Source organism: Mustela erminea, chromosome 17 (genome assembly GCF_009829155.1).
Source record: "Mustela erminea isolate mMusErm1 chromosome 17, mMusErm1.Pri, whole genome shotgun sequence".
Taxonomy (NCBI): domain Eukaryota; kingdom Metazoa; phylum Chordata; class Mammalia; order Carnivora; family Mustelidae; genus Mustela; species Mustela erminea.
The window spans coordinates 135,604-155,219 of record NC_045630.1 but is presented as its reverse complement, the minus strand read 5'-3'; the positions used below and the strand labels follow the sequence as shown (position 1 = coordinate 155,219).

Genomic DNA, 19,616 nt, shown 5'->3' with positions numbered 1-19,616 from the left:
TCTCTCTGTCAAATAAATAAATAAAATATTAAAAAATAAATAAATAAATAAATAAATACACTAATGAACACAGCATGTTCTCCACAGTAAGTCTTGTAGACTTGCTTGAAGCCACTTGACAAGACTGTCTCGAGCATAAATGGAGCCGACTTTTTGAGAGAAAGTTATTACCACTGGGTGTCTTCCTGGTGAGAAGGAACGTGGACTGAACGATGCCCCTCACACCCACTCTTACCGAAGACTTCAGGTGGGGAACCCTCACAGGTTTGGACTCATTTGAGTAAACTCATGTGTGCTCCATTTTGCGTCTGTGGGAAGCATCTTCTGCAGCGAGGCCGTGTTCCCATAAAGACGCAGACCGCTTCCCCCGGACGTCCGCATGACTCCTGCCCTCACTCACTCCTACGCAAACTCACGCAGTCACCCCCAGCTGTACCCAGGGAGTAAGTTATCTAACATCTGCACTCGTGGACTTGACCTCAGCCTGCCTTCCTCCTCTGGCATAACATCGAGGGCGGCTTCCTTTTTAATGAAAATCCCGGAAGACATAGGTCCACTGAAGGATTTGGAAGTCAGGTGTGATATATTCCAACCTGGAGCAACAGGTCTTGTTTTGGAGACTTAATTCAACAGTGAACATGCAGCCTTCCCGACATCGCATGTCGGGGAGTGAGGCCGCTCAGGCTGAAGTTTACTCCCAGGGCTCTGCCGGCTCCCAAAGGAGACGCTCAGGAGCTCATGGTCTAGAGATAACGGACGGGCAGTCACTCTGTTCTTTCAGGAAAGGCATCAAGGTACATTTTTTGCACAAAGACTCTCCGTTAAAAAAAAAAAAAAGAATCTCTCCACTTCCACAGATGACCAAATAGCAGCTTCTAGAGCTTCTAAACCATGCGTTCTCAACAGGGGTGGCACCTCTCACCGCAGGGGGCAAATACTGGTTCTGAGGACAGAAAGCAATAAGAAAAAAAGCCTACTCTTTTTTACATATAAAACAGATTTAACAGTGTATCTGTGGTCTCAAGATTTCATAGAAGGAGGACAGAAATTAGGAAAGCATGTTTCAAAGACACTCCGTAGGAAGGGGATAATGAATAATAAGACTGAGAGACACAGCGTGAAGCAATCCCTAAAGCCTAGAGACAGTAAACATTATAAACAAATGTTTCCCTCGGGGCACCTGGGTGGCTCAGTGGGTTAAGCCTCTGCCTTCGGCTCAGGTCATGATCCCAGGGTCCTGGGATCGAGTCCCCGCATCAGGCTCTCTGCTCAGCATGGAGCCTGCTTCCTCCTCTCTGCCTGCCTCTCTGCCTACTTGTGATCTCTCTGTTGAATAAATAAAATCTTTAAAAACGAAACAAACAAATAAAAAAGAACAAATTGTTTCCCTCTGAGTGAAGGGAGACATAGTGGAAATAACAGCAACCAGAGGGCAACAAAACAGGGTTTGAACAATTCCCGCCTGTTTGGTGTGACATGGGATAGGTCACGACCCTCTGAGCAGTTTCTCATGCCCCCCAAGTCTGTAGTGGGAAACAGACATGTTCCTCGCGAGGGTGAGGAGGCGATGAGACAGGCGTGCGAGGAGCACAGCCTCCAGAGGGTGCTCGGGGATGTAACCCATCATCACGCAGAATTTATCTTAGGGAGAAGCAGCAGACTCTGTCCCTGCTGAGTACTGACACCCTGAAAAGGGAGACCCGCTAGAGCACGTCCATGTGTAGATGGAACCACAGAAACAGGACAAACTGTGCACATTAGCCCCTCAGGAGCCAGACACGGTCCCAAGCACTTGACGTGACAATCCTCTGCGATCCTCACAGCAGCCCCAGGGGGAGGGCTGCTTGTCCCCATCTTGCAGACATGAATCAGGGGGGCCGGAGTGCCGGGAGGGCTCAGTGGGTTAAGCGTCTGCCTTCGGCTCAGGTCATGATCTCAGGGTCCTGGGATGGGGCCCCGCGCTGGGCTCCCTGCTCAGCAGGGAGCCTGCTTCTCCCTCTGCCTCTGACCCTCCCTCTGCTTATGCTCTCTTACATGCTCTCTCTCAAATAAATACATAATATGTCTTAAAAGTACATTAAAAAAAGAACCAGACGGTCCGTCCACGTGGAATCACCACACTGCTTGGTCCACACTCAGCTGCTGACAGATGAACCTTCCTGTCAGCTCTCTGGCACTCATCTCTGTTCGGCCACTCACCTTAGTCTGAAGTCCCCGCCCCGGACCATTCCTACCCCCAATTATTCCAGAGCGAGAGCACACGACTGAGGACCTGCTGCACAGGAAGGCCCACGACTGCCGTGGAAGCAGATGGACTCTAAATAAAAACCTCATACTTAAATCAGAAAGGAGTGTGTGTGTGTGTGTGTGTGTGTGTGTGTAAAACAGGAATAGTTCAAAGAAATACAAATAAAAATGGGGCAAATGAAAGTTGAAATGGGGAGGATCAACCAGGATGGGTCAGCAGGGTCGACCGGAAGCTGCTCCATGGAAGAGAATCCCATAAGGGGATGAGACGGAGAAGAACAGGGGCCGGTGAGGGGGCAGTGCCACCTGCGCAAGGCCAAGGAAAGAACTGCATTTCAAGGACGCTGAATTATTTCTTCCCGGAGAGTCTGAAGCAAGACAAGGGCCCTGGAATCTGATTGTCAGCACAGCCCTTGGGGAAGCGACAGGACAGCAGGGGAGAAGCGGGGAGGGAGGCTCGGCAGGAGGATGTGAGCATTCCTACCGACACAGTGGTGTCGGTCCCCTCTGGCTGAAAGCTCCAGGAGACCGAGGTCGACGTGCCTGTGGTGTTCGCGGACTTGAACTTGCAAGTCAGCTTCCCTTGTGTCCCATTTGCCACGAAGATTTCCTTTGGCGTATACACCTCCAAGGCTGGCACGCCAGTGGCCACTGGAGAGAGAAGACCAAAGAGAGGCTGAGTCGGACTTGGCGCGCACCACCGTGCCGACCTATGAGGGAAGACGGCGAAGACAAGCAGCGTTACTCGAGGTCTACAGCACATCTGCGGCCGTCGTGGACTACGCGCTTCTGGCAGAATGTTCCACCGCCAGGCACTGCCCGCAAGCAGGGTGAACTGCTGACCGCCCAGGACTTTGTTCCTGCTTTTCACTATTCAGCCATACCTAATGTCTATGTTTTCTTTTAAATTAACCAGACTTGGGGCACCTGGGTGGCTCAGTGGGTGAAGCCTCTGCCTTCGGCTCAGGTCATGATCTCGGGGTCCTGGGATCGAGCCCCGCATTGGGCTCTCTGCTCAGCAGGGAGCCTGCTCCCCCCCAGCTTGCCTCTCTGCCTGCTTGTGATCTCTGTCAAATAAATCTTATATATATATATGTATATGCATATGTATATATAAATAAAATTAACCAGACTTACAGAAATGACGAGCAAGAAGCAGAGGATTCCCATCTCTTCTCTCACTCCCTCCCCCCTCCAAGTCTCCCTGTTAGTAACATCTTTTGTTAGTGTAGTACACTGGACCACTGATGAGTCAATATTGTTAACTAAAGCCCACCTTTATATTAAGGCTCACTCTATGCTACCCATTTCATGGGTTTTGACAATGTATCCACTATTACAGTCAAACACAGAATCCTTCTACTGCCCTCAACTCTGTGTCCCGCCTGTTCACTGTCTCCTCCCTGCCCCAAGCCCCTGGCAACCACTCATTTTTTTCTACTGTTTCTTTGCCTTTGCCAGAGACAAAGTTGGTTGGAATCATACAGCAAATGTAGCCTTTTTTTTTTATTTTTATGGATTTTTATTTATTTATTTGACAGGCAGAGATCACAAGTAGGCAGAGAGGCAGGCAGAGAGAGAGGGGAAAGCAGACTCCCCTCTGAGCAGAGAGCCTGATGTGGGGCTCGATCCCAGGACCCTGAGATCATGACCTGAGCCGAAGGCAGAGGCTTTAACCCACTGAGCCACCCAGGTGCCCCCAAATGTAGCCTTTTCAAATTAGCTGCTATCACTTAGTAATATTTAAGTTTCTTCCATGTCATTTTATAGCATTTCTTTTTATTGCTGAATAATGGATATATTTATGGATATTCACCTCCTGAAGGACATCTTGGTTGCTTCCCTGATGGTCTATTTTTAATAATGTTGAGGGCATGTTTTTTTCCACTTCTTTTTTTTTTTTTTTTTTTTTTTTTTTTAAAGATTTTTATTTATGTATTTGACAGAGAGAAATCACAAGTAGATGGAGAGGCAGGCAGAGAGAGAGAGAGGGAAGCAGGCTTCCTGCTGAGCAGAGAGCCCGATGCGGGCCTCGATCCCAGGACCCTGAGATCATGACCTGAGCCGAAGGCAGCGGCTTAACCCACTGAGCCACCCAGGCGCCCTCCACTTCTTTAAACAGTTCTACCTGTTAAATTTCAACCACGATCACACTAAACTTTTCTCATCTTCTATATTTAATGTAATTCAAACTATTCTGGGTACGGTATCGCTTCATTTAGAGCCATATTAAGAACACCTGGGTGGCTCAGTCATTAAGCACTGGACTGGAGCTCAGCTCAGGTCAGGGTCTCGGACTCTTGGGATCAAGCCCCCACTGGACCCCGCGGTTGGTGGGGACTCTGCTTGAGACTGTTTTTGTCTTTCCCTCTGCCCCTCCCCTTCCCTGCACTATAATAAACAAATAAATCTTAAAAAAAAAAAAAAGCCAGGGCCCCCTGTGTGGCCCAGAAAGTGAAGCGTCCGCCTTCCGCTGGGCTGGAGGCCCGAGCCAGCCGTGGAGAGCCTGCTTTTCCCTCTGCCCCTCCCTGCAGCCCCTCCTCCACTGTGGACACGGGCTCTCTCTCCCTCTCCTGCAAAGATAAATAAACAAAATCTTAAAAAAAAAAAAAAAAAAAAAAAGCCAAGTTTATTGTTTAACTGACCTTTTTTCCTTTAAGGGATTTAAGGCGAAAATATGCACAACACAATCTGCTTTCCTTAGTGAAACCGTTATCTACTGCTACGTTTCCGCGCGCCATAGAACAACCAGCTGCACATGCTGGGTCACATTTTCACTTCACCCACTGAGTTCATGCAGTTAGCCTAAGCCCAGAAATAGTCATTAAAATGTCTATCACTTATAATATAAAAATAGCTCCTTTTTTCAAATCTGTAAGCAGAGCCAACTGTAAGAATTTTAAGGATTGCTGCTAAAATAAAATAATCTTCACTCAAAAAAGACATGTTCATGGATCAAATGAAGGTTACAAAGAAAGTAATTTAGCCTAAAAATGAAACCAATTAAAGCTAACATAGAAAAGATCATCTTCCAAATAAAGATATTTTTTAAGGTCACAGTTTGGGAAGAATCCGTACCCGCAGTGTCCCGATTCTTCTTCAACCTAACAGATGAGCACAACAGGGAAGGACACTGTCTACCAGCCAGGCCTGACGACCGTGCGCGGGACGTTTTCTTCCTGAGTCTTAACCAGGACTCTCGGCCGCGGAGAGCAAGTCCTCCCCCATCCTCCCAACCGTCTTCCAAATGTTTATTCTCGGGACACAATGGGCACTTTCGGCTATTCTCTTAAATCAACCGATAGCCACACTGCATCAAGCAGACTTTTTCTGCTAAGGAGGGTGGATTATTATTACAGAGAACAATGGATTATTATTTGTGGTCCAAACCTCAAAACAAGCCCTTCTTTCAAACAAGAAGCAAACAAAAGACGTTCCCTGTCATTGTGGGTAGGCAGAAAAGCACGCCAAGGCATCTGAGTTCAAAATGAAGGACAAAGCACAAGACCAGGCCATCTGACCAGGTTATTCCAGGAAGCAACACTGGTTTATAACCCTTACTTACGCTGCGTCATTTTGACTGGTTTTCTCCACAGTGGTGAGCACTGCAATGGAAGCCAATCTACAACGCCAATTAATAAAGGTCTCCTCAAGGGTTTTCTTCGGCCAGATCCCTCCCTCAAGGCTGGCGTGCAAAATCTGACACCTGAGGGGTTATTCAGAGATGGAACCGGGCCACGGGTCCGAGTTTACAGTCACTGAATTTTGACCATAAAGAAAAACCAAATCCCCAAGTGGCTTTTAGACAATCTAAGACAGACTTAATGATATCACTTGTTAATGAACAAGTGACTTTAAAAAAAGGTCACTCGGGCTGATTAGGACAGGAAGCTCTTACAGCCAGGATTCGGAATTCCAACTCTGGCCAATCAGCAGTTCCAATAAAATAAAATAAAACGGCTCCATACAGACCTAGTTAACACCCTCTCATCCCTGGCTCGCTCCTTCTCAGCAGCACCACCCTTGCCCCAGCTCTTGGAGAGCCCATTAGTCTTAAAATGAACCTTCCAAAGCCCCAGCCTCTTTGTTTATCTTCTCTCTCCCTGTGATCTTATCCTCAGGCCTATTCCAGCTTCTATACAGAAGGATGTGCTCATTCCCACATCCTTCCCCAAGCCCTGCTGAAAACCGGGCTGCCCTGCTCCCTGCTCAGGGGCTGTCCCTGCAGAACAGGGTGTTTAGCACTGACCCTGACCTCTACTAGATGTCAGTGGCATCCTCTCCCCTTCCAGCCACGGCAATTAAAAAATGTCCCCAGACTCTGAAACAGCTTCTCGGGGCCAAACTACCCATAGCTGAGAACCACGGCCCCAGACCCTATTATTAATATGAACACACCCTCCACAATCTCATGCTTCTCTACTCTCTGACTCCACCTCCTGTCTTTCCAGGGCACGTCCCCCAAGACCCTGACTTGGCCGATCCTTCAGCTGCAGCTGAACCTAAAAATCCATCCACCCTCCAGTCTCTTCACGGTCTGTCCTGCTCAGCACGTCTTCGTTTTGTCCTACTCAGGCTGGTTCCCGGGCATATGACTGGTCCCATCCCCTGACTCTCTCCCCTCTGTGCATTCAACCCAATCCTGTACCCCCTCCCCCAGGCCCCTCATCTCCACCGAGACAGCGGAGCACAGACGGAGAAAAGGACACAATCCCACAGGCTGGTTTCACCTGAAACTCATGACCACTAACTTAAAAGGGGGCTCTTCATGCTGCCCAGCAATCCTTCCCCACTTCCCTAGTGCATCTGCTTTGCCACTTTCACATCTTCCTCTCTAACCTCGACTCTCCCCCGAACACTGTGCTTCCTATTTCACTGAGAAAGCAGAAGCAAGCAGCAGAGAACTTGCCCAGTCCCCACAGGAAACCTCTGTGCTCCTCTCCAGGGCCGGCCCCTCTACACAGGACCTCTTCTCTGGCCTAACTAAGGATGTCAGTCAGCAACTCTTCCTCTTTCTCTGGACTGTTTCACTCTCCTGAGTCACTGCCAGCAGCCACATATACACCCACATCTATACTTAGACCCAGCTGTATGGGAAAAACCTTGACCTGCATCTCCCCACCGTGATGGCTGTTTCGTTCTCTTCTATTTTACAGATCTTCAAAGAATGGCCCACATTTACTGTGCCAAGGCCTCTCCTCCCATATTCTCTTGAATAAACCCAACCCAGGCTTTTATTCTCAGTCCCCCACTGACGCTCTTCTTGTCAAAGAATCCGATGATTCCCTGGGGCTAAATGGACAGCCAGTTCTCAGTCCTCACATGGCACACAGCTGAAGGCTTCCCACTGGCACAGCTGGTCTTTCGCAGTTTGACTTCTGAAATGCCACTTGTTGGTTCTCGTATCTCACTGCCTGCTCCTTTTCTGGTTCTCCTGACCTCCGCAGTCGGAGAGTTCCAGACCCTCCTGCTGACCCCTTATCTCTTCTCCTGATTACCTCATCTAGTCTTAAGGCTGTAATTATCCCCTAAATGCTGGACACACACACACACACACACACACACACACACACACAATGCCATCAACTGCCTCACTTGGCTCTAACTGGCATCTCAAACTTCGTATGTGCGGACCGACTTCCTGACTCCCGCTCTCAAACCCACTGCTCTGCGGCCCCTTCCAGCTCAGCAAGCGGCAAGGCCAGCCTTCCAGCGGCTGAGGCTTCCTGACCCTGCACTTTCTCACACTCACCTCCATGCTGTCACCAAACATGCTGTGTCTACTTAGAAACATCTCTCAAGGGGCACCTGGGTGGCTCCGTGGTTGGGCGTCTCCTTCACCTTCATCTCAGGTCATGATCTCAGGGTCCTGGGATCGAGCCCCGCATCAGGCTCCCTGCTCCGCAGGAAGCCTGCTTCTCCCTCTCCCATTCCCCCTGCTTGTGTTCCCTCTTTCACTCTTTGTCAAATAAATAAAATAAAATTAAAAAAAAAAAAAAAAAAAAAAAAGAGAATCTCTCCGAAGTGCTCCGTCCTTGCGTCTCCCAGCGCCGCCGTCCTGGTTCCAGCCAGGGTGTCCGGCGGCTTCCCCAACTGGTGCCTCCGCCCCACCTCCGCCCAGCTCGCGGCAGCCAGTCCACGGGGGACTGCGCAGATCTTGTAAAATACGTATGGGAGCATATCACTGCTCTGCCCAAGACACTCCACGGTTCTCCGCGTGAGCCAGCATCGGGCGGGAGCCCTCACAGGCCTGTGAAGCCCCCAAGCGTGAACTCCTGGCCACTGCTCAGGCCGTCCCGCCCAGGCTTCTCCCTCGGCCTGGCCCTGGGCAGAGCTGCAGCAGCCGCCCTGGTCATGTCGTGGCCTCTCAGCCTGTGAGCGCCCCCAAGGGCAGAGAGATGGGAGGGAACCCGGGAAGCTGCGGGGCCAGGAGAGGCCAGGGCAGAGCCGGCGGCGCTGGGGAGGCCGAGCCGGGCACTCTGCCCAGACCTCCTGGGGAGGACCTTCAGTGGGTCCCCACGCTTGCAGAGCCGCGGTCAGCCATGGGCTCTGCCCCGCCTGCGACCAGCGAGAAAGGTGCTGCTCCCAGTGGGCCGAGGCTGGCACCCTGGGTGAAGGGCGGGTTTCACCGAAACGAGGCAGCCCACGCCGCTCCTGCAAGGCCCGAGTTCAGCGGTTTCTGAAACAATGGGGCACGGTGCGCTCTGTGCAGACTCTCCCCAACTCCCGTCCGCAGGAGTGCTGTAAATACACAGTAAAATCACTCCAGAACTCCGAGGGCCTGTCTTCACAGTCATGAGAGTCACCTAGCATGGCTAGAAATGCAAATGGAAAGCACACTGAGATGAAGGAAACTACTGTTGTAAACCTGTCACTCCTCGCCACTGCGGACTGGGTCCCAGCCTGAGCCAGACAGTCAATAAGGCTCGTTTAGGCTGAAGATTTAGGTTGGTGGCAAACATTGCTGTGAGAACTAAAGCTTTAATTCAAAAGTTCAGATGGGGAAAAGTCTCCTCTTGAATCCTGGAAAAACCAACTGCCTCAGGAATAAAAACACAGAAGTGAAACGAAACAAAATAAAAGGTTAAGTGAGGTCTAAACGTTTTTCTGTCCCACAACTTGGACTCTGAGTTATATATTAACTTACACGCAAATTTCAAAACAGTAACAGGCGCTGAGTTTACTTTCTTCCTGGGGGGAAGGAATCCTGCTAAGCTACACTTGCCTTCAAAGGGCAAGACACCGGACCAAAGACAACCCTTTTCCTGGGAGATTAATTCAAATGAAAAAAGCCTGAAAAATCATCTGATGAGGAATCAAAGAGTTTGCAAAATCAACTCACCAGGAGTGATTTCTACAGTAATCAACTATGAGACCCACCATTTGGATATTCTTCTATTTCAGAGGGAGAACCACAACAGCTGAGGAAAAAAACAAAACAACAAAACAGCATCCACTGCAATCACACACAAAAAAAGCCAATTCAAGAATAGTTTGGCCAAGAGTCTATATTTTGACATGATCTATTTCTTTTTTTTTTTTTTTAATTATTTATTTGACAGAGTGGGTGAAGAGAGAGCACAAGCAGGGGGAGTGGCAGGCAGAGGGAGAGGGAGATGCAGGCCCCCACAGAGCAGAGGTCGAGGAATCATGACCTGAGCCAAAGGCAGGCGCTTAACCCACGAGCCACCCGGGAACACTGACAGGATCTATTTCAGTATTTTGAATCACTGAAGTAATGCAATGTCAATAATGCCTCCTAATTAACATGCCAAATGGTCTTATGCCAAGTAAATTCAAATTCTCATACCACGAAATCATTAGAAATACACGGGAACAGCATTATTATGAATGAATACACACTTTCAAAGCCTAGACAGGGACCCTGAAACTTAAGGAGGGAAGCAGCTCCTTGTCGTTATCACTACTGGTCTGTAGGGACCTGCTTTGTCAAAACCTCGCCCTTTCAACAACCCCCGCTGTTTTTCCTTGAAACTGAAATAAGGCTTTTGTTTTGAAATCTTTTGGAAACACTTTGATGTTACCAGTTTATTCTCCTGCCTAAAAGAGTACAATCAAGCAGTTTATTTAAATAGCTTTCTGGCCTATCTCTTGTTGGCTATTTGCGCACAATGTTAATCTGATATCACAGTATCTCCTAACACAAGCATAAATATGACCTTTTAAAACATACTGAAAGAGAAAAACAAAAGAACATGAAACACAGCTCAGACGGGGGTTCTAAGTGGAAGAGGTGGAGGGACAGACGACAGAGGCGCGCTGTTGGCAACGTTCCAGTTCCTAGGGTAGGTAGTGAGGGCATGGAAGCACGGTTTTTTTTTTAAAGATTTTTATTTATTTATTTGACAGACAGATCACAAGTAGGCAGAGAAGCAGGCAGAGAGAGAGAGGGGGAAGCAGGCTCCCCGCTGAGCAGAGAGCCCTATGTGGGGCTCGATCCCAGGATCCTGAGATCATGACCTGAGCCGAAGGCAGCAGCTTCACTGAGCCACCCAGGCGCCCTGGAAGCGCGTTTTAACGTTAGCTCCGTTAGCTCCTCGGGGGCGCCTGGGTGGCTCAGTTGCTGAGTGTCCGCCTTTGGCTCAGGTCACCATCCCAGGAGGGATCTGGCCTTGCGTCGCGCTCTCCACGTCTCCCCTCCCACTCCCCCTCCTTGTGCTTCCTCTCCTGCTGTCTCTCTCAGTCAAATAAATAAACAAAATCTTAAAAAACAAAAACAAAAACAAAAAGCACTGGCTTTGTAAACTGAAAGCACACACGTACACTCCTCTGTATTTAATCTTCATAATAAAAACCGTCTTCTTAAAGAAAGGAAGACAACAGTAGCTAACGAGAGGTTTACTCTTTAAACTCCAGAATGTGGGATCCTGGGTGGCTCTGCTGAGCGTAGGCCTTCCGCTCAGGTCTTGACCCCAGATTCCGGCCGAGAACCACTTCGGGCCCCGCTCAGCGGGGGCCTGTGTCTCCGCCCGCCCGCCGCTCCCCTGCCTGTGCTCTCTTTCTCCCTCTCTTGCAAATTAATAAAATCTTTTTTCTTTTTTTAAGATTTTTTTATTCATTTGAAAGACAGAGAGTGTACAAGCAGGGGTAGTGCGGAGGGAGAGAAAGAAGCAGACTCCGCACTGAGCAGAGAGCCTCATGCGGGGCTCCATCCCAGGACCCTGAGATCACAACCTGAGCCAAAGACAGAGGCCCAACCATCTGAGCCACCCAGACGCCCCATAAATAAATAAAATCTTAAAAAAAAAAAAAAAAAAAAAAAAAGCTTTTCACGTGTCAGGAACACACTCCTCTACACTGCCTGCAGTTATGCTCCAGGCCTCAATCTAAAAGTGACTTCCTGCCGGCGCTTGCCCACACTCCGCGCCCTGTGCTCCTGGCATCCGGCCCGGCCGGGCCCCGCAACGGCCCCTCACATATCTGCTGGAGCGACCTGCTGTCTGTAGCCAGGAGAGAAGGGACTGCGTCCACCTGGTTCATCATCATGTTCTTGTCCCCTCACAAATGTCCGTGTTAAGGTGTTCAACAAACGTTTGTTTGAAAAAGGAAGGAAAGAAGGACAGAGAGAGAGAAAAATAAGACATGCCAACTAAACCAGCTACAGAAAGCACACTCGCTGCACAACAATGCCCTGAGGGTAAGGCCCCAGTGCTCGCAGGGTTGCTGGGGGCTGGGTTAGGACGCTGAGGGCGATCCTGGAGGAAGCTTACACAGGGTTCAAGAGTCTTCTTCCAATCTAGATGAGGGAATCCCAAAGGAGACTCACCTTTTGAAATGTTCAATAAGAAAGGGGTATGTACTACTTTAAGACCCCAAATAGACAAGCAACCTTGAAAAAGAAAAACAAAACTGAAGGCATCACAATTCCGGACTTCAAGTTACATGACAGAGCTGTAGTGATCAAACCAGCATGGGAGCGACACAGAAATGCACGGATCAATGAACAGAGCAGAGAGCTCAGAATGAAACCCCACAATCACATGGCCAATTAACGCACAACAGGAAGAGTATGTGACGGGGAAAAGTCTCTTCAACGAACAGTGTTGGGAAAACTGGTCAGCTGCATGCAGAAGAATGACATGAGACCACTTTCTCACACCACACACAAAAATAAACTCAAAATGGGTTAAGGACCTAAATGTAAGACCTGAAACCCTAAAAAAATCCTGGAAGGAGCACAGGCAGTAATTTCTCTGACATCAGCCGTAACAACATCTTTCTAGATAAGTCTCCTAAGGCAATGGGAACAAAAGTAACAATAAACTATTGAAACTACATCAAAATAAAAACCTTTTGCACAGTAAAGGAAATAAGCAACAAAACTAAAAGATAACCTACTGTCATTTGCAAATGACATGTCTGATAAAGGGTTAGTATCCAAAATATATTAACAACTGTTACAAGAATACCACAAAGAAACCCCACAAACAATCCAATAAAAAATGGACAGAAGAGGGGCGTCTGGGTGGCTCAGTGGGTTAAAGTCTCTGCCTTCGGCTCAGGTCATGGTCCCAGGGTCCTGGGATCGAGCCCCACATCGGGCTCTCTGCTTAGCAGGGAGCCTGCTTCCCCCTTTCTATCTGCCTGTTTCTCTGCCTACTTGTGATCTCTGTCAAATTAAAAACAAAAAACAAAAAAAAACCCAAAATGGACGGAACAGATATCTCGTTAAAGATCTCCAGATGGCCAACAGACACATGAAAAAGATGCCCCACATCACTCATCATCAGGGAAATGCAAATCAAAACTACAATGAGATATCACCTCACACTTGTCAGAATGGTTAACATTAAAAAAGAAAGAAAGAAAGAAAGAAAGAAGTGTTGGTGAGGATGTGGAGAAAGGGGAACCCTCGTGCACTGTTGGTGGGAATGCAAACTGGTGCAACCCTGTGGGAAACAGTATGGAGGCTCCTCAAAAAAGTTGAACACTGAACTATCATATATTCCAGTAACTCCATTACTGGGTATTTACCTCAAAAAAATTCAGAGGGATACATGCTCCCCTGTGTTTACTGTAGCATTACTTACAATAGACACATTATGGAAGCAACCTAAGTGTCCATCAGTAGACGAATGGATAAAGATGTAGTATGTATAATACAATGGAATATTACTTGGCCATAAAAAAGAATGAAATCTTGCCCTTTATAAAACATGACTAGATCCAGAGAGTATTATGCTAAGTAAAATATGCCTGTGAGAGAAAGACTATGACTTCACTCACACGTGGAATTTAAGAATCAAAACTAACGGGGGGAAAAGAGAGACAAACCAAGAAGGAGACTGTTAACTACGGAGAACAAACTGATGGTCACCAGCGGGCCGGAGGGTGTGGGGACAGAAGAAGCAGGTGAAGGTGTCAAGAGTACACCCACCACGGTGAGCGCTGAGTAGTGTGCAGAACTGCTAGTCACTGTCTTGTAACCCTGACACTAACCAACACTGGATGCTAAGCATACCGGAATTAAAAAAAAAAAAAAAAAAAAAACCTTTATCTCGGAGAAAATAATGATAAAAGAAGGTCTGTGCACTTTCACAAACACACAGGATCACTGAACTCCTCTGAGCCACTCCTTCCACTCACAAGCAATGTCCAGCTGGCCACATCTCTATCTTTAACATTTTTTGCACCAACAAAGGTCTTTCTGTTTCTCAAATGGGAGGCATTCAAAAGGTCCTGAATCAGGCCAGTCATTAACTAATCATATGACTCTTTAAAGCCCTAGTATTTCTTCTCTGCCCTCCTCTATGTATGGACTGTTCATCCTCTCTCCTGCTGCCGCTTTTCTTTTGTCCGTCAGCGGCTCATTCTTTCAAACCACACAGGGACTCAGCCTCTGCCTTGTAAGGACTGACCATCTCCTGGAGAATGAACAAGTATCTGCAGGCTGTGGCCAGGGCATGGCGCTGGCCCCCCAGGTTGCGCCCAGTCCCAGTGCAGACTTGGCATAGTGCAGGGCCTCCATCAAAGGCCAAAACGGGGCACCCAGTCAGCTTAGTCAGAGAAGCCACTGCCTTTGGCTCAGGTCATGATCTTCGAGTCCCAGGATCGAGTCCTACGTCAGGCTCCTTGCTCAGTGGGAAGCCCTCTCCCTGCTTCTCCCTCTGCCTGCCGCTCCCCTACTTGTGGTCTCTGTCAAATAAATAAATAAATCTTTAAAAAATTTTTTAAATTAATTTTTAAAAGGCCAAATGTCCAGTCAAGCAATCAACACAAATGCCGTGACCACAGCCAACCCGAACTGCGTCCCCACATCAGGTGTCCCAGCTTTCTCAGTTCTTAGCAAACGGATAAAAGTGAAAAATCAGATCATGTCACTTCCAATAGATTCTAGTGGACTAAAGTGCTCCGTGTAAAGGACACGCGGAAGCCTCCGGGGGGCCCATCTTACGATGAAAAAATAACACTCTCATGTAGTTTATATTTCTCATGTGCTGAAACGGCTTATATAATTTCATGCAAACGGGAGACCACTGTACTTAAATCTATCTTTCTGAGCACTCAGGTCTTCTCAGAAGGTCTACATTATGTTAGAAGATACCTGAACCATGATTTAATCCAAATCAGAAAAAAAAAACCCACAAAGTATTACAGCCAACAACAGAACATGTGACTTGGAGAAAAATATGCCTGTGGTCAGTGACGAGAAGGGCATTCCTCACCTCCAAAATAAGGCAATAAGGAGGCAACGAGAAGACCACCACTTACTGAGCGCTTCTTATGGGTAAAGCATTACTGAACTAGGGGACATTTAGTATTTTTCAACAACCCTGTTGGGTGTTATCTACTGGACAGAAGTTCAGAGAGAGGCCAAGGAACTTGCCCAAATCACTTATCCGGCCAATGCGGAGCCAAAAGTTGACTCTCGGATATTCTGACCCCAAAGCACCACTCTCTTCAATATGCTGATTATCAAGCTCTAACTGAATCTTTTATTCAAATAAAACGTGGGCTCTTATGTATAAAGATGTATAAAGAAGACAGAGGGAGTTTTCCCCTACAAGTCAGAATAATAAATAAGGCCCAGAACTACAAGACCGCGCAGTGGTCCTGGGCCTTGGCTGCACAGTGGAATCACCTAGAGAGCTTTAAGAGGTACTGATGCCTACCGAAACTACTGAAACGCTCCGCCTGGCAATGATGGATACAGGGCACTATGCACTTGTCCAAGCCCACAGAAGGTACAACATCAGAGTGAACCCTAATGGAAATCATGGATTACAGGTGGTTATGATCTATCAATGCGGGTTTATCGATTTTAACAAGTGCATCACGCTGGCGGGGAGGTGGACAACGAGGAGGCCACGCATGTCTGGGACGATACGGGTATACGGCACACGGATACATAAACTTGCTCTCAATTTTGCTATGAAAAACAGTCTATGAAAGGCAAATGCTGGTGTCCACATCCACCTCTAGCCCCAGGAACTGTGATTTAATTGGAAAGGGGTGTGGCCTGGGCTCCAGGGTTTTTAAAAAGCCCTCAGGTGATTCTCAACTGGTAACCACTGAGCTATCAGGCTCCACTTCTGTCTTGCAGTACGGTAAGACTGTGCGGGAAGCACATGAGCCAAACCTTGCCTGGCATCTGGCTGAGTGTAGGTACAGGTATGTTCCACTCTAAAACTCTATTAGAGCATACACACAGACGGGAATGTCTTAAAAATGACTAGGGCGGTGCACTACTGTATTCTTAATCACACACAAGTTTAAATGTATACACAGAAATTACAAAAATCTGCTTTACTCAGAAGAATGCGTTAGCTGCTGGAATTAAGGTGGCAGTGGTTTCAGGTCCCCAAATTATTCCTGTGACTTCATATTTATGTATATTGTCCTTTTATTATTATTTTAGTCGTTAAAAATGAACTTTAGGAAAGGGGCTCCTGGGTGGCTCAGTGAGTTAAGCCTCTGCCTTCGGCTCTGGTCGTGATCTCAGGGTCCTGGGATCGAGTCCCACATCGGACTCTCTGCTCAGAGGGGAGCCTGGGTCTCCCTCTCTCTTTACCCCTGCTTGTGTTCCCTCACCTGCTATGTCTCTGTCAAATAAATAAATAAAATCTTAAAAAAACAAACAAACAACAATTTTAGGGGAAAAACAGAAATGTACGTCCAGCGTTGAGAAGCCCTGAAGCAGAGGAGCCAGAAAGCCCCAGGAGTCCGAGAGCCTGGAAACTGCTGTCCTGCTGGGTTCTGGACTACAGAGCTCTAAGACCAGAGTCTGTCCCAGGGCAGTGGAAAGCTAGAAAACAGACTAGCCACATTTTTAACCACACAGGGGAAGTGAATCAAACAGAGAAGGAAATACTAAACCCTCTTCTAGAGCTATGGGCACTCTCACAGCTGTGTCTGCTCGGTTATCCTTTGGGCAGAGTCTTCATTAAAATGCAAATTCACCCATGCCAACTGAAAACCCAGTTTCACAGCTGCCCCATTACTGTGCCAGGCCCACAGTCCTCCGCACGGCACAGGACTTTGCAAAGTCACACCACCCTTTCCTGCTTTCCACGGGTGAGGGCCTGTCTCCAGGGAGCGGGTATGGGCTTGCTCTCACTTCCGTCAACAGGCCATGTAGATGGCCCAGCTTCAGGGCACACAGCACGCAGACATACAGAGCTGGGGCGGAGGCCCTCTAAAATCACACAGAATCTCAAGAATCCACCCAAACGGGACTTTGGTAAAATCTTCCCTGATCTGACTACCTCTTCTCTTCTGCCCTGCTACTCTGTACTTCTTGTACGTCTCTCTGACTGACTATTGAGGCCACACCTTTCAAGTGAGAGGCCAAACCTTTTTGGTCCTTGTACAGCCATTACCTCGAGCACACCCCCCAGACTCAAGACCCTAGAGGGTGCAGTCACATCTTACCTGGCCTTCATGGGCCCAACACAGGGTACTTCCTCATGGCCACAAAGCTCTCAAAGAACATTTCAGGAGGAAACAAACTGATAACTGCTGAATTTTTAGGATTCCTATAACACAAACTTATCATTTAGGTATTACTTCATTTTTTTTCCCCCTAAATAAACTGAAGAAACCAACTTGCCCTTAAATGGATACTTAATGTCAGTCAACATGATTGATCAGCACCCCCCTGGCACTGCCAGAAAGAGTTCAGAGTACAGGTGCTCCCCCTTGCAAAGAAAATAAAATATGAGAGAGAATGGAAAACGTCTGCCCCTTCCCCCACCATCCTGCTGAGATGCAGGCTTTGTTAGAATCAAGTAACAACAAAGATAATAAAAATGTAAAAGATAATTTAAAAAAAGGCTAGTATCAATTAAACAACTCATCTCTTGAATAGCCAACGAGGGCTAGCTAGTTCTGTGGGTGATGCAGTCTCGTCAGACGCTCTACCTGAACCCACGCACGCAGGAATGTGTACAAGAGACTCTGAGTGCCAGCAGCTCGGGGAGGTCCGGGCACAAGGCAGGACCCAGGAACATGGTCCTCCAAACAGGGATCACACGCTCCCAGGCCTGTACTCCCCTTCCTGCCCGTTTCACCGGCATCTTCCCTAAGAAGCTCCTACAAAAGCATCTCCTTAGAGTAGCAAAGAGACCGCCCGCAGTTACTGAAAGCTGAGTCTGAAGAACCAACGGGTCAGGGAGTGTTTCCCAGATGACGGACCTGGGGTCCAGCCGGCAGGCGGAGAAGAGCCAACACAGAGGGCCAGGAAGGGCGTTTTGCAGAGAGAAAGGGGATGGTGTTCACGAACACTTTAGGTTATGTGAGGGATATTTTTAAAGATTTTATTTATTCATTTAACAGAGAGGGAGAGCAGCAGGCTCCCTGCCGAGCCAGAGCGGATATGGGATGTGATTCCAGGGTCCTGGGATCGCCACGTGAGCGGAAGGCAGATGCCTGACCAACTGAGCCACCAAGGCATTGTGAGGGATATTTTTAAAAAACTAAGTAGTGTAGATACCTAATTTCTTTGAAAGAATTACGTCTGTCCTATGGCAGCCACAAGCTCCTTGAAGTTGTTTTGTTTTTAAAGATTTTACTTGAGAGACAGTGAGAGACAGAGAACACGAGTGGGGGCGTTGGGGAGAGAGGGGGCAGAGGGAGAGGGAGAACCAGACTCCCCGCAAAGCAGGTGCAGGACCCTGGGATCATGACCTCAGCCTAAAGCGGGTGCTAATCCCACTGAGCCAGCCAGGCACCCCGAGTGCTGGATTTCTTTATGGAGTAATGAAAGTGTTCTAAAATTAGGTAGTAATGATGGCCAAACTACTCTTGTGACTATACTAAAAACCACTGAACTTTACACTTTAAAGGGGCGAATTCTATAGTAGGTGAATTACGTAAAACCACTGTTTAAAAAGAGTGAGCTGGTGAACAACATGTTTGGGACGTGAACGACTTACAGGTTTGCTCCCGTCTTCGTAGAACGTCTCTGGAGAGAGACACCGGGAGCTATCATCAGCTTCCTCAGCAAGGGCTCTGGAGACAGGGAGGTTGTTTACCACGGACTCTCTTTTTCAACCCAACTATGCCAATACAGCAGTATGCAATTCTTTTTATTAGAAGTGAAATGAAATTAGAAAATGTTTGTAATAGACTAGTTCCTGGGGCGCCTGGGTGGCTCAGTTGCGGGGCATCTGCCTTCAGCTCAGGTCATGATCCAGGGTCCTGGGATCGAGCCCCGCATCAGGCTCCCTGCTCAGCGGGAGGCCTGCTTCTCCCTCTCCCACTCCCCCCGCTTGTGCTCCCTCTCTTGCTGTGTCTCTCTCTGCCAAATAAATAAATAAAATCTTAAAAAAACACAAAAACACAAAAAAACAAATCACAGGCCAGTTCCTTCCCCTAGCTCTGTGTAAAACGATACCCTCGGAGGCTGCAGATGGTGATGAGCGCTACAACTCGCCGGAAGAACAGGAAAACCAGCAGCTCTCCACACGGTTCCATCTGGTTCCATTAATTTTCCTCCCTGGTCTTCTCTTTGTATCTCGGGGGCTCTCTGACGCACAAATTTTCTGTGCCTCTTTTATTTGGAGACCCAAAGTAAACAAATTATCTCCTCAATAGATCAAATTCCCAAACTTGGAAAAAACACAAATCAAGGGACACCCAGGGTTTCAGTGGGGAGAGGGGGCTGGTTCTCTGCCTGCCTGCCACTCCCCCTGCTTCTGCAGTCTCTCTCTCTGTCTCACTAACAAATAAATAAACAAATAAAACCTTAAAAACAAAAAGCAAAAAACCGAACACCTGCAAACCAAAAACCCATTTTTAAAAAATTCTGTGATAGACTCTTCCTCTACCAGATGTTCTATTTTAGAGAAAAATAAGAATTTTTTTAGAGAAAAATAAGAATAATAAATGGCTCTTCACTTAGGAATAAT

The 19,616-nt window shown here is 47.8% G+C and overlaps 1 protein-coding gene across 7 annotated transcripts in view; it reads right to left on the bottom strand.

Annotated features, from left to right (window-relative positions):
- The window catches only part of MPZL1 (myelin protein zero like 1), a 53,563-nt gene that overhangs the window by 15,720 nt on the left and 18,227 nt on the right, over window positions 1-19,616 (bottom strand). For all 7 annotated transcript variants that reach the window (XR_004280172.1, XR_004280173.1, XM_032318749.1 and 4 more), the window contains exon 2: window positions 2,732-2,898. Coding sequence is in view for 5 of the 7 variants with exons in the window: in XM_032318749.1 (XP_032174640.1) it covers window positions 2,732-2,898 (167 nt within the window). In the remaining 2 variants the exon portion in view is untranslated. The remainder of the gene's footprint in view (window positions 1-2,731; window positions 2,899-19,616) is intronic.